The 14,637-nt window shown below is 43.7% G+C and overlaps 1 protein-coding gene across 1 annotated transcript; it reads right to left on the minus strand.

The window, feature by feature from the left end:
* Positions 1–4,308: 4,308 nt before the first annotated feature.
* On the minus strand, positions 4,309–14,294 carry lbh (LBH regulator of WNT signaling pathway). The gene is made up of 3 exons (XM_041953696.1): positions 14,104–14,294; positions 9,231–9,333; positions 4,309–6,269 (listed from the first exon to the last, which is right to left on the minus strand). The coding sequence occupies exons 1-3, from the start codon at positions 14,130–14,132 to the stop codon at positions 6,045–6,047; spliced, it is 357 nt and encodes a 118-aa protein (XP_041809630.1). The 5' UTR covers positions 14,133–14,294; the 3' UTR covers positions 4,309–6,044.
* Positions 14,295–14,637: the final 343 nt, after the last annotated feature.

The raw sequence follows: 14,637 nt of genomic DNA on the forward strand, positions 1-14,637 counted from the left end.
CTGTTGACGTGCACATACAGAGTGCAATTTGGCAGACTATTGAGTAAGCTTGACTCTGATTAACTGTGATGTTGTGAATACTTTGTTTTGAGTAGCAAACACTGCATTCTGGTCCCCTGTTCTCGACTGGTGTATCACACGGTGCTGTGGGAATTTCAAATGTCAAACATATTCAGGGGAAGGACAGATTACAACAAAAGGAGTTACCTCACAGACTACTAGAGGCCTCTTGCAGTTTTTTTTCCATCCGTGCTGTTTGTGGCGTCATTTGGAAAGTGCATTTGTTAAATTTTATGAGGGCAAAGTGACACTGAGCAAGGTCCCAAGTGTCATTCTTGCCATGGTTGCATTTTCTCATCAAGTCTTATCTAAACTGGCCACCAGGGTAGACAACCAGTCTCTAACCTGTGATTTATCCATGTCACAGTGCAGGTGTTCTTTATGCTCTACCTCCTCAACATCCTTAGTTTTTCTTGCCTGACCCCTTCCCCTTTTAATCCTCCCTCCTTGTTGTATGCCTCTCAGTGTTATCATTCTGTAGCTCTTCCCTTGTTGACAGTGCCAGATATGTGTCTACGCTTGGTGGGCCGTCTCCAGACAGGTTATAAATAACCATCAGAGTTTTGCTGCATGTCCTGAGAGCTCTACTTTCTTCTCACACTTGAGGAACCATGGGAAAAGAATCTTTCCCTTACGCAAATGGCGCTCATAATAACAGACACGGTTATACATAAAACCTCCGAGCACATGTCCCCGTTTGCAAGCTCTGCACAAGCACACAGACACAGTTATGCATGCACACACAGAATAAATCTTTGTGGCTTATACAGTAAGGTTGCAGCACTAAAATAGCAAGGTTATAAGAACAGGGGGACTGTTTATAATGAAATGTTAACTTACGTTACATAACCTGCACTGTGGGAATGCAGAGTACATTTCTACTGTCATGTAAGTATGGGAAACTCGCTGAAACAACAGAATGGGATAAAAGTCTGGGAGAGCGAAAAATAGAAGGAACAAGAAAACAACCACACTGGAGAAGTAAAAGGGGGTGGAAAAAGAGTTCATCGCATAAGCATTATTCTTCTCCCCGTGACATACCAGAATGGAGAGGGAGGGTTGATGTGATGCGTATACGAAGGGGGTGGTGGGTTTATGTGCAGAAGAGTGACAGTGAAACAGCGTTAATGTGAACTATAGTTGGGAGTCGGGGAGAATTCAGGGGTTGGCGGGTCAGACTCTGCTGACATACTGGGATCAGCAATGGGATTGTTTCCATTGGAAAGAATTCCAAGAATGAGCTAGAAGAGCTATCAGTGACTTCACTCAGAGGGCTCTGACAACAGTTTTAATACATAGCCAGGCACACGCTCTCACACTTGCATTTAAAGATACTGCCAACAATGGTGTGTGAGACACACTCCGTTCCCCGATGTCACCGAGTACTCAGCGACTCTTGCAAAATGAATGGCGTCACCCCTGACCACCAGCAGAGTGGATGGGAAAAAGATTTCTTTCAGACATGTGGTGGTTAAAATCTGCAGTGAAGTTCGCTAAAACACGAGGGCAAAGTGAGATTAAAGCCCCTGGAAACTTGATTTGGAATCATGAAATGAGCAACAATAACATTTAAGTCTGAGGATATTTATTAAGCAACAGAATAGCTGGACATATGGGACAGGACATATGCTTATTCTTGCAGAGTTAGATGAGAGGATTGATACCGCACTCATGTTTCTATGGTCAATATGAAAATATATAGCAAAATTTATCAGTTTTTGTATGGATTAGAGACATGATAATAATAAAGATATAATGTGTTAATCAGTGAGTTTAAGATGTGCTGGGACGCAGGTTTTACTACAACTAGACAGAATCAGGCTAGCTGTTTCCCCGTTTCCAGTCTTTGTGTTAAGATAAGCTGGTGGCTACTGGCTACAGTTACATATTTACAGAACAAACTCGAGCCGGGTATCGTTATTATCATCCAACACTTGGCAAGGAAAGACACATATTTCCCAAAATATGAAACTGTTTCTTAACACTTGCAACTCAGTTAGTCGTCTGCTTTATCAGAGCTGCTGTGGTTTGATCAGACCTAACGGACAGTGGCTTGACAACATAAGCAAATAACCCTGTAACTGTCATTTTGATTCAAATGTTTCTAAATCCTAATTGGTGCACAGAAGTACGTGACTTGCCTCTTCCAAACCGAGCCCCGCCCACTTTAAACTAGTGAGAAAAACACAGGAAAAATACAGAAAGCTCTCAAGTTTTCTAACATTGGCAGGAAATGTGCTCACGCAGGAGCCCATCATTCATAGCAAGAAGCTGATTGAGAAAATATAATTGTTATATGATTGGTGAGTCCCTGTTAACATTTCTTTCAGCTCCCAGTCTCAGTTTTTGTGGTTTAATCAGGTTTGAAGAGACAGAGCCATGTCCGTCAAAAGAAAAGAACAGCAGACAATAGAAAAACAGTTTTCAGTCCTTACTCAGCTTCACCCTTCTGAACAATAACCTGCTTGCGTCACATTTAGTCCTCTATCTTGCACTATTTTGCTTTGTCATCCAAGTACTGTTTGTAATAAGGCTTACAGGAGGCTGATGTGATGAGAGGATCATAGCATGACTGTGCCTGCACTGCATAACAAACAAGCCTTTGCACAACGACCTTATCACATAAGCATCAGCAGGGCATATTTTCTTTCACTTTTTGCTCACTTCTCTGAAATGATTCCAGCGTGCATTGCTTCTCTTGTGGGAGTGATCCTTCGGTGTCAAGGGCAACAGGATGGCATCCAAAATTTTAATTACCGGCTGTGTTAAAAAAAAGTCTGTAATTGCAAAGGTTTCTTAGTGAGTTAATGGGCTGAGAGGTGGCTGAAGTAGAGGGGCTGAAGATAAGCTCAAAATGTCAAAATGCTATGGAAAGATGCTTCAGGGGCTTCCTCTCATGTCTGCTTAAGCCCCAGAAGCACATGACCTGTCTTTATTAAAACTGAAGTATATTGCTTTCTCACTACTCCTTTCTCCAGTAATATTTGAAAGACGACTCAAAGTTCAGAGGTTTCTGGCTGACGTCACGTGATTGCGTAGCTGGATGCAAGTTCAGCCAGTCTCTCTAAGGACCGTGATTGTCCTTCTCTAACTTCTTATGATTTCTTCTTTCCATGATCTCATGACATTTTCCACTGAGATCAAGGAGCAGTCGTTAAGAAAGGAATAAAGGACATTCCTTTTGTAGCCTATTCAGACCTCACCACTGGCTCCCTGGGCCAGACACACTCCGCTACTGACCACCATTATCAGCTGGGGGGTATTAATAACTCTTTATGCTCCAGTTTTTCCAGGAAGAAGGAAGCAGGATAGAATGTCAGTCCATTGTTCCCTTTCTAGGAAGTGACCGTAAGGCCCTGAGAGTACCACCTTGGCCAATCTGTCAGGCCCTTGGCCTCCAAAGGCCCTACCGCAGCAACTCTGATGGACTATTCCCGGTACAAGGCAATCAAACTTGACCTGGTGGGTCACTAATACAGTACACAGCAGCGAATCACCTGAGAAGTTTCCACTGTAACAGTGATCAGAAAGCTTTCTGTTTATTCCTGGAAATCCCCCAGTTCCCCATTAGAACTTTTCCACTTGACAACATTTTATTAGTCTTGTATCATTGTGGTGAGTGTTTATGGGTAGAGCGTGAGGAGTTGCTTCCACAGGCTTTTATACTCTGTACTATCCTCAAGATTTCTGCTATTGTAAAAACTCTCAGAAGGTTGGTGGGTCAAACCAATGTTCTCCATAATGCTGGATGGCATCATTTTAGTGTTTTTAAACAGGCGGTTTTTAAGCACTTAGAAATGAAAGCTGTTCAGAGGTGACAAATTAGCTGTCGTTGTAACTAAGAGTCGGATTGTGTGCAAGTTGAAGACAGGAAGTAGCATGCGGCCTATTCTCGCTTCTACAAGTACGCATTTGATACAGAATCGCTCTCTACGAATACAGATGCATGTATGTGAGAGGTGCCGAGCAGGAAGTATTACTGCTTTCCTCTAACCACTGCAGGTAAAGTGAGTGGGGAAGAAGGGGGGTTTCACATAAAGGAAAACAGAAGCAAACACAGGTCTCTTGGAAACCGTGCTTTAAATGTGCTGGAGGATTACCCCTGTAAAACACTCATTTACTTCATCTTGTACCATAAAAATGGCAACAACACTTTATAGTTAATTATTCTCACAGCAGAGTCACACAGTTGGATAGCAAATTCAAATGTTTATTTACAGCCTCTGTAATTGTCACAGAGAAAGTGGTCTAAATACAAAAAAAAAAAAAAAAAAAACAAGAGAAAGATGGCGGCTAATCTCCCTGAGCTTTACAAAGACAATGTGGGACCTGCAGGTGACAGACAGGAGAAAGAGAGATGTTCTGTACACAGCCCTAATGCCACTCGAATGAGGAATTACAAAAAGACATGTCTCAGTCATGCTCGTACAACAGCATTTCATAACGTGTGCACAAAAGTGAAATCTTCTCCACAAATCAACTGACAAGACTTGTTCCACAAACAATAAGTGGTGATTTTAAAGAGTGAACAAAAGAGAACACCGACTTTTGAAACTGCAATACAAATAAAATGACGGACATTACTACCAGACAACAAATAAGATTTCCCATAAACAGCTTTTGGCAGACATCAGGACTAACCTGGAGAATACGGTGTCAGATATTGCCTTATATATAACTTATTTTTGTGGACTATCTGCTACAGTGTGACTTCACCGTGACCTGAACTTCACGGTGTCAAAAGTATGGCTGTTTTCAAACAAAAAAAAAAAAAATAAAGAACAGGAAGACCAGTTCAGTTCAGGTGTGTACAGCTCAGAGCGATTCTCGAGTCTTTCTGAAATGTTAACCAAACCACGAGTACAAACAGGATCAGCGCATTAACAAGGCCTCAGGGGTTGGCTCATTGGGAACAAGTATTTACACATCCTTCATTGGGTCTGTACATTGCTTTATCATCTGCTTTTTCAAAAAAAATGACAACTGTCAGTCCTTACTCAGCTTTGCCCTTCTGACCAACAACCTGCTTGCGTCACATTAAGTCTTCTATGTTGCACTATTTTGCTTTGTTATCCAAGCACTGGTTGTAATAAGGCTTACAGGAGGCCGACATGATGAGAGGATCATAGCACGAATGTGGCCGCACTGCACAACAAACAAGCCTTTGTACAATGGATTTATCACATAAGCGTAAGCTGGGCATGCTGGTTTATTTTCTTCCACTTTGTGCTCACTTCTCTAAAATGACTCCGAGGTTGCCTTTTTCACTGCCTGACGTGCCACAAAAATGATTTTAGATCAATTTTGTTGGAAAGGAGGGGGGGATCCCAGTAACATGTTACACAAAAACACCCACTTCTCAAAAACCGGACAAATCACAAAACATTCACTTCCCAGAAACAAGACAAATCTATGGACAGCAGTGGCAATCACAATAATTAACATATCAATCCAGAAACTAAACACAAGTGTGGACAGTGTACTGTAGACGATAATCCCCACGGGAACCACAATGGTTCTGTATGCCAGTATGAAGTCTCTGGGGTCATGACGCCAGCCATTTTGGAGTAAAGGACAGAGCAGTTGTAGCACCCTGCAGTTTAAGAGCTGTCCATGGAGCGCTAAGCTGCCGCCGTCCAACAGGACGTCCGTTCTGGGCAGAGACCCGCACGGTGGCAGGCGTGATAGGAAGGTGGATGTTAGAGGTGTGTGTTCTTTTCAAGTCCGTTTTGGCGGGTTTGCAGTCCAGGGGGATAAATCATTGTGTGAGGAAAGTGTGTCGCCTGTGTGTATTGCTTCTCTTGCGGGGCTGATGCTTTGGTGTCAAGGGCAACGAGATGGCATCAGGATCAGGAGACACTGAATGTGCGTCTGCCGGTTGGAGTTGGTTGGAGTGCCGAGGTGCAGCGGGACCAGTGTGGGAAAGGAAGAGTCTTTCAGAAACAAAGGGGGCACAAGAGGGTGGGCGCGCAGCGACACAGCCTCTAGTGCTGAGAATTCTGTGTCGGCTGTCCGTTTGGGATGCTGCCATTTTTCTGCTCCTCTTCCTCTTCTTCCTCCTCTTCCTCCTCTTCACTGACCAGAAACTCCTCCGGAGGCCAGCGGAGCTCCCCGCTCTCGACTTCTCCCTCTGTTGGCTCAACCACGATGGATGGCAGACGATCTTTGAGCTTACAGCAACGGTCAAAGTCTGAGGGGTCGGGGAATATCTAGAGGAAAGAAAAGCGGTAAAATGCTGGTTATTTATCTTTTGTTAACCTCAGGAGTTAATACTGTGAGCACATTTCTGATCTGAAGTCTGTGGCGAACTCCCAGACATCACAGCTTAGTCTCGAGCCTTGTAGAAGTGTTGCAGGCACAATTACAAGGTTAAACAACTGTGAAGGAAATGATGTGAAGACCAAACATCTGTGACAGGAAGTGCTCGCTTAAAATCCCAATGGCATACCTGCTCTTGCCCAGCCCACACAGTCAAGCCAGCTTTCCACATAGGTGCTCGCCCGAAAACAAATTGCACAAGGGGAGAGTTACATCAGCAGCTGTGGGTATGGGTAAATGAGGCATGTCTACTGAGACTCACGGCAAATGCTGCATCATGTTTAATCTAAATGCTTCCGAAGGCATTGTGCCAAGCAGCTCGTAGCTGCTTACAAACTCATCCAGCGCCACGTCACCCGCTACTCGGAAAATTATACAAGAGCATAATCGTGGCATTTCAAACCAGCAGCAAGTTGAAAACACAAAAAAGGTGAAGATTTACTGGGACATGATTTGCGCATAAATAGAACATCCGTCCCTGTAACAGTGAGCTGTTAGCGTTGAATACTTTATATTCCTGTTGATGACGGAGTTGGAAAGAAGGTTTAGGGAAGAACATGAAATCGGCCGAGTTATCTGCAAATCCAGACTGATACGTCTGCTTATAAACGCAGCGTGCCACACTCAGATGGTTGGATCCAAACTGAAGGGCATGAGAGACATTCTGACAAGAGAGATTACATGCATTCCCTGTCCTGGCAAGATTGAACATCAACCTCAGACTTTCACTGTTCTCAGGAACCGGAGAAATGGCCCAGGGGAAAAAGCCTGCCACTCCTGGTCCAAGAACAGCAGTTTTTTTTTTTTTTTTTTTTTTTTGCTGTTGTTTGGATAAAGTGGATGAATATTTTTAGACCTGCATATTTCACTCCAAGACATTGGAGGGGAGGGGGGGCCATGTCGCTGTCTGGGCAAAGAGCCGAGTGGAAAGAAAGCATTAGATGAGGCAGGAGAGAGACTGAGAGGGAAAGAGATAGAGGGGATCCAGCTGTGTCCAAGTCTCCGTGAATTCCATAGGAGACAGATGAGGGGGGAGGGAAAAGAACAAAAAGCTATAAATATGCCATGTGTGTGAGAATTTGTCAGGTTATGAAAGTATGCATACGCCTGTTGGAGGCTTTTACATTCTCTAAAAACAGCTGCGTGGAGAACCGAGAGGTGTGATTACATGCGGGTTTACGTGTGAGCGTGTGTGTGTTCAGTTCTAATGCCTGCGTGTTTCTGCGATTCCTGGCCTGCATCACCAATCCTTGCTGTGCGTCAGCACTGAGGGGAGTTAGGCAGCAAATGACCTTGCCTTTGGACCCCTAGCTAACACATGTCATAACTTGTTTCACTTCCAGTGGCAGGAAGCGACGACACATCATCAGCCAGGCAAAATGCTGGCTATTTTGGGATCTTCTAGGGTGTGTGGTGGGGTTGGGAGGGGCCCACACTAGGCGCCTGAATCATGACATTGCCTTTTGAGATGATAATTCAGTAAATCAGGAACTATTTGCTCATCCTTCTCCACTAGTAGGTCATATTCAATAACTTTTATAGGCGCAGCTGGAATTTAATGGTCACAATTTGTGTCAAAGCCCCCGGCGCCCATAAAGGAGGAAGTGACTGGCGGCAACATTGCTGCTTCATACAGTGCTTCTCTAAAGGAGTGGCTGGGACCTTGGGCAAAAGGCCGAGGCGAGGAAATAAGGAGCGGGGATGGAAAGAGTGGAGAAGTGGCACCCTCCGTTTCTCCCGTTTCCCCCCCTCATCCGTTCCTCTCATCCTCTCAGACAGACTCACAGCTGGGGTGTGAACTGTGGGGAGAGGAAGCCAGCCTTTTCCTCTCGGTCAGTCTACATCCTCTGAGTCAACGTCTACATGCAGCATGGCATTAGCAGGCTATTGCATTGGGTTTATGAATGTGTACCTTTCATAAAAAACAATTAAGTTATATCAATCTGTAAAAAATTAGCCATCTTCCAACAGGAAATAGGCTTTTGGCCCCGTGAGCTGTAAAAGCCTCAACAGGTGGAACTTGCTGGAGAATATTTTGGTGTCCATGGCCTTATGACACCAGTTGTAACAGTGACCCTCCAATTAAAATGCAGCTTCCCTCTTCCCGTGCAAAATCATAAATGGTATTAAACAAATCAATCACAATAAAATGGTGTCCGTATTAAAATAGGGCAATTCTTTTTTTTCCATCCTTGGTACAAACGTGACACTAAAATAAGCAAGCAGCTGTGTCATTAAGTGGTTTTGTTTCTAACACGGTCCTGTTGAGCTGACAGTAAAACAAAGCCGCTGGCAACACCTTGTCAAGACCACCTGATGGCTGCCTCTCTCATCGCTCTGAATCTGCAGGGTTTATTTTTGTGACAGGCTGCAGTAAATTACAGACAATTTCCCTGACAGACATTTCCTTTGCGTGTTGTGACCAATCGTAACCTCTAATAGACAAAATATGAGAATGAAAACTGAGGGATGGAGAATTTTGCTGTAATGTTTCCTTAGAATTAAAATTTTAGTCTTCCCACCTGAGTATTTGTTCCAATCTGTAAATTGTCTTTATGCTATTACTCTTCAATGACAAAACTATTTTGTTGGCTTCATAATGGTAAACATTATCAAACTGTTCTTAAATGCAAAAACAATTCAGCTTGGCTAATCCTAAATTCCTCTCTGTTGCATTCATATACATTGGGCTGACATTTCCACCACCTCATACCAAATGCAGCTGCTGCTCCCTCGTGTTCATGCTCATGATAATTCATGATAATGAATGGATGAACACCGGTAAAAAATGCCCAGGTAGGGGACTGAGACGGACGTGGTGTTTCACTGTCACGCATGTATGTGTGCTCTACCTGGAAGGAGAGTCTGTCCTTGCTGGGGCTGAGCCTCATGTCCTCCATGGGGGTGCTGTTGATCATCACCTCAGTCATATCTCGGCTGGGCACAAACACTGGGCTGCAGAGTTGAGAAGAAGTTATGTGATTAGATACTGTGCAGGGGTGATCATTATCCATATGAGGAGAGAAATGAATATCTTAAGTTCTTTGTTCATTAGCCTGACATCCCAAGAGCAAATGTATACGAGAAATAACCTTTTAGTCCTAAAAACGGTTCATAGCGCTGTTTCATAATTCAAATTATGAATTACAATTCATTTAAATGTGGTCCCCATTTGTTTTGCAGGACAAACAGATGCAGGAAGTCACAGCAATGAAAAACTGTCAGTAACAAAAAGAGAAAACCAACAAGCGGCTAATCTATCAAACCATCCATGTGTATACACACAGTCAAAGTCTGAAAGTCAGGTCATTTTACCTGCACATGTTCAACAGTACTGTTTATGCTCTGCACATCTTGACCACAACACACCAAGCATCCATTCCGTGCTCTGCTAATGCACTGCAAAGCTGCACGGCTCATGCTGTGGCTTGCATACAGTGGCCGTTTCTAAACACAGGATGGTGTGCTCTTGCAGTAGCAACCAGAGAACACAGTCATTGTGAGAGTCTGCTGGGGGCGTGCTGCTGTATTTGACTGGAGTGGAACTTGATGCACTCAGTTCCATCCAAGCTTGGCCAGACTTTCCATTTTAGATTAAAGTAGCAGGAGTTTGTTTATCAATGTTCGGTGCATTCGCTGTCCAGCTTTGTCATAGTAAAGCTTTAAAACAAATGACTTGAAGCAGGTCCCAGGACTGACATAGACGCTGTCTTGAGACGAGATGCTGAGTGGCCTTCTCACGCTCTCTATTTAAAGCCTGGTGCCTTGTGGTCAGTGGCCACAGGCTTGCGGTTTGTGTGGTCACTGGCTATGTAGAACAAAGAAAACAGAACACAACAAGTGGCTCACTTGCAACCTCACATTATCTGAGTCAATGGAGTTTTTTTTTTTTGGAAGAGATGTGTGGGCTTCGTTTGGCCTAGTCTGAATCTTAATTTATATATATATATATATATATATATATATATATATATATATATATATATATATATATACACAGCAGCGAAAAAAAGCATTCTGTGATTAAGACATGGCTTTAAAATACAGAGTGATTATGTAAACATGTTCCACTGAATTATTTTTAGCATTTAGTTCATCTATCAAAAACACTCTTGTTTCAGAGTGTATTAATCCAACTAGAAAAACTGAAAATACTGAATCATCTCAGTGTTTGAAAAGTCATGTGAATAGAAGTCCCCTTTAAAAATATACAGTGTCACAACCTACAAGTTTTACTTCATCTGCACGTACAACATGAAACATATTCTGACTCATCCAAAACTCATTATAGTGAGAAAATATCATAAAAAGATATCTGGACATGTTTACTGACACATGAATGACCTTAGATCTTTCATTGTGGTAACTGCTTTGTCTTAAAGCGAGACTATGCAACCTTTGAAAGAAGAAATCACACATGCTCTTATTCTCAGACATGAAAGCTTGAATTCATAAGCACTAAAATGCACTCTTGCTCAGTCTGATGCTGCTGCAGCCTGACTTGGTCTGATGTGACCAGTAGTGTTTAATGGCAGCTAATTATACCAAACTTTATATAGATATTGCTGTGCAACTGACAGTGTGCTGACTTTAAGACTCTGTTCTGCTTGTGTTGCACTACATTTTAGCAATTAACATTATACTCGAGTGGCCAGAAGTTATTATTCAACACAGGTTACATAGTCTAACTACAAGCCCAACAACAAGAAGAAAATAAGTACCTCCTAATCTGGAGATTAGTGCTCATTCAGTGATTTCTGATCTAGGATTTCTCAGCGTCCACATTGTATCTACAACCTACAACCCACACACGATGCAGTCTTCATTTAGACTCAAATGAAGAAGCCCAATTAACATACATTTATTCATCATGAGGAGGAGAGAATCGCATGACATGAGTCAGGAGATCATTAACCCATGAAGCATTTAAGTTTTTCCATTTACACATGACCCTTGTCTCTTTCATGAGGAAATACTGACAGAAAGGTGTAGGCTGGCTCTAAAAGTGAGAAAATTAAACAAGCTTATGGCCGAATTATTATAAAGCGACCTTTACTGCATCAGGCAGACGACAAGGCATACTTGGCCGAAACAATACCCGGATATCCCAAAATAAAAAGGAGGAGCCTTGAAGGATATGCAAGGTTTAACATGGAAAAAAATAATGTCAGCTGGGGCCGCTCTTGAACTTATTTCATCCTTGAGTGGGGTGCAGAGAGGGCGAGGCAGGCATGCAAAAAGCAGCGGAGGAGGGGACGCAGGGATGAACAGTGACAGTGAAGACCTGAGCAGAGGAGGAGAGGGGAAGAGAGGGAGGGAAGGGAAAGAAAGATAAACACTCAGGCCTTGCCAGTCATATTTCTGTTCGGGGATCGTATAAACATCCTGCTCGGCTAAGAATAACAGAACATCGGCCTAATAAAACATAAAGGGGGCACAATGAGGAGGAAGTGGGGGTGCGCAAGTAACAAGTCAACCTGGGAGGAAACAAACATACAGTTACATCTATTGCTGCTTCAAGTGTGTCAAGCAGGGCTGAACAGCGTGTGCCTCTCCCAGAGTGGAATACTTGATTCCAAGAGAGGAGGCGTTAAGTGATCCTATAAGTTACCAACCTGTATGAGTGTGACACGAGATCAGCACGTCCTGCAGCTAGTTAACGAGAGCTCAGAGGCACACATTTGGAAGTCCCGACTCCTGTCTGACTGCGTTTGATGTGTGACGCTGGTGTGGCAGATGGCCCTCCTGACCCAGTCAAGATAAGGCATACCTGGTCCTGCCAGCTTCCGAACGCCACATCCAGTCAGGGCGCAGATGGACAGCAGGTAGCAACTATTTATCGTTTAGGTGATAGGAAATTTATCAGCACGATTTTTACAATCAATTCATTGAAAAATGCCCTGAAATTTGCAGCTTCTTGAAGTGAATATTTGGTGTTTTTCTTACTATAATAGCAAATTTAATATATTTTGGGCGAAAATGACAAGCAATTTGGACACATCTTACACTATGAATGATTAATTGAGAATAACTAATCCATAATGAAAACAATCATTTACCCAAAATCTACTGTCCTACGAAAGATGACCATGTTAATCAGGGATGTCCTTTCCAGTGCCTGTCTTAAAATCACCCTACCGCTTGCTACAACTATATGAGGGCGGACGACAGTGTGATATTTTCTGATTTTTAACTCTGCATTACAACCACAAGAGGTGCAGACAAATGCACCAACTCGGCGGCCACTGGAGGTGCAGACATGCTGTGTATAGCAGCCTCCTTGTTTCCCGACAGTCTTACATAAGCATGACACCAGGTTCATCCACCTGTCTCAAGACTATACAAGGACAAGGCCATGCTAGCTCCACACGTGTTTGTACTGCAGTGGCACTGACAGGAGCACCAAGTGGCCTCCGCAATAATTTCACTGCACAAGAGGGGAATTTGCATCATGCATTATCAACATTGTTTCCCCTCTGCCATCCCACAGTTCTTACTACTACTCTCATAAATCTCCGCCTGTGTGGCGACAGGGCAAAGCTGCTGACGCTCCCTGCCAGCGCTGAGCTTTCCACCAGCCGAGTCACACAGCTCTGCAGGTATGTGGGTGTTGAGGGGACTGAGTAAGACCCCCCAGGAGTGTGCTGGAATGAATGGGTTCTATCCAGATTCCTGTGGGTTGAGTCTGCCACTGAAAACACATCATGGATCAGTTACCACTCCAGCGCCATAAATGTAATCATAGTGATGTGTGCAGGATTGGAAAGATTAAAAAAGGTTCAGTGTGCACATCCATATCAAAAATTGAAAAGAAAAAGTAACATTCCAGAAGAGAGAAGCGTAGGTCAGCTGTAAAGTAAGCACAGGCGAGAAAGCAAAGCGTGGTTACAGTAAAGAGGTCGATGCTGAACTTCCTGGTAGAGACAGCCTGAAGCCTGCTGAGGTTTGAACGGTGCTCGCAAAACAATGTTTCAAAGCCACTTGCATATCCTCTGTGCAGACAGGAAAACATTCGACAGATAAGAGAGCAGAACGGCTCAAACAGACAAAGATGCACTCACTATGCCTGTGTTAAGTAACCGAAGGAGTCGAGGTACTGACTGCTAGATGAATATGTGGAAAAAAGAAGAAGACACCGATAATAGATAGCTGTAATAGATAGGATCAGAGTGCATCCAACCTTCTCCAGTTTCACTGCACCTGCAGCACCAAAAACCAAAGGCTGTCAGCAGAAACAGTCTATTCAAATGTTTAAGGACACACTAAAGTAACCCTGTGTGCTTCCTGGTCCAAAAAAGGGTCTTGAAAGGGGGATTAAAGTGCATTTTATCCCTAAACCGAATGGCTGAAGTGACCACTATGACCTTTCTGAACTGGCACAGCGACGTTAATCAAACTAGAGGCTGACAATCATTTGCTAGCAATAACATTTTTTTTTCCAATCTGTGTGCTATGACATTTGTAATTTCAGGGGCAACACCCCACAGAAAATCTTAAAAGGAAACAGGAGTGGGTGTAGCAACAAAGGTGGCTGATTCCGTGGGAAATCACCAAGAAAAGCAAACCACAACTGAATACTTCAGTGTTCTTACATGTCAGGTGCAAAGCCAACAAATCTTCTGTTTGATACATGTTTTTTTTTTTTCAAGCAAGCAGATGAATCAAATAAAACACTGCCGCTGACACACGTGAACAGGTGAAAGCGGAAAAGATGCGCGTACTCACCAGTATATCTGCGGGGAAAATACAGACATGAATTCACACCTGCTGTCAGTTCTGCTGATTAGGGAACGGAACTGCGGCCACTGACTTCGCTCTACTTTAACTGTTTTTGTTCCAGCTCGGCACGCTCGCGCAAACCGAAAGTAACTGCGAGACGAGTCTGACAGCCCGGGGGACTTGAACGCAGCGCGTTAAATTGGTGCGTCTGCTTGTCGGCGCAGTTGTGCGGAGCATTTATGCGAGAGGCGTGTGCTCCGGGACGCAGGGCCACGCCTCCTCCCTGCACGAGCCACAAAAAAGCTCAATGGCAGCTCATTATCAGCAGGAGCCAATCAGAGCTCAGGTGACTCGACTGATGACGGCAGCAGCCACTGAACCCTCTCATTGGGAATGAGCAAGAAGATACTGCATGATGCTATTGATTTGTAGTCTCCAAGGCAACAAAATGGTGGTCTTACCTTCTCTTGAATGACAAAAAACACACTGATTCGTCCGTTAGGTAATCCGTGACATTTATCCAAATGAGGAGAGAGAGAG

Source organism: Chelmon rostratus, chromosome 15 (genome assembly GCF_017976325.1).
Source record: "Chelmon rostratus isolate fCheRos1 chromosome 15, fCheRos1.pri, whole genome shotgun sequence".
In the NCBI taxonomy this organism is placed as follows: domain Eukaryota; kingdom Metazoa; phylum Chordata; class Actinopteri; order Chaetodontiformes; family Chaetodontidae; genus Chelmon; species Chelmon rostratus.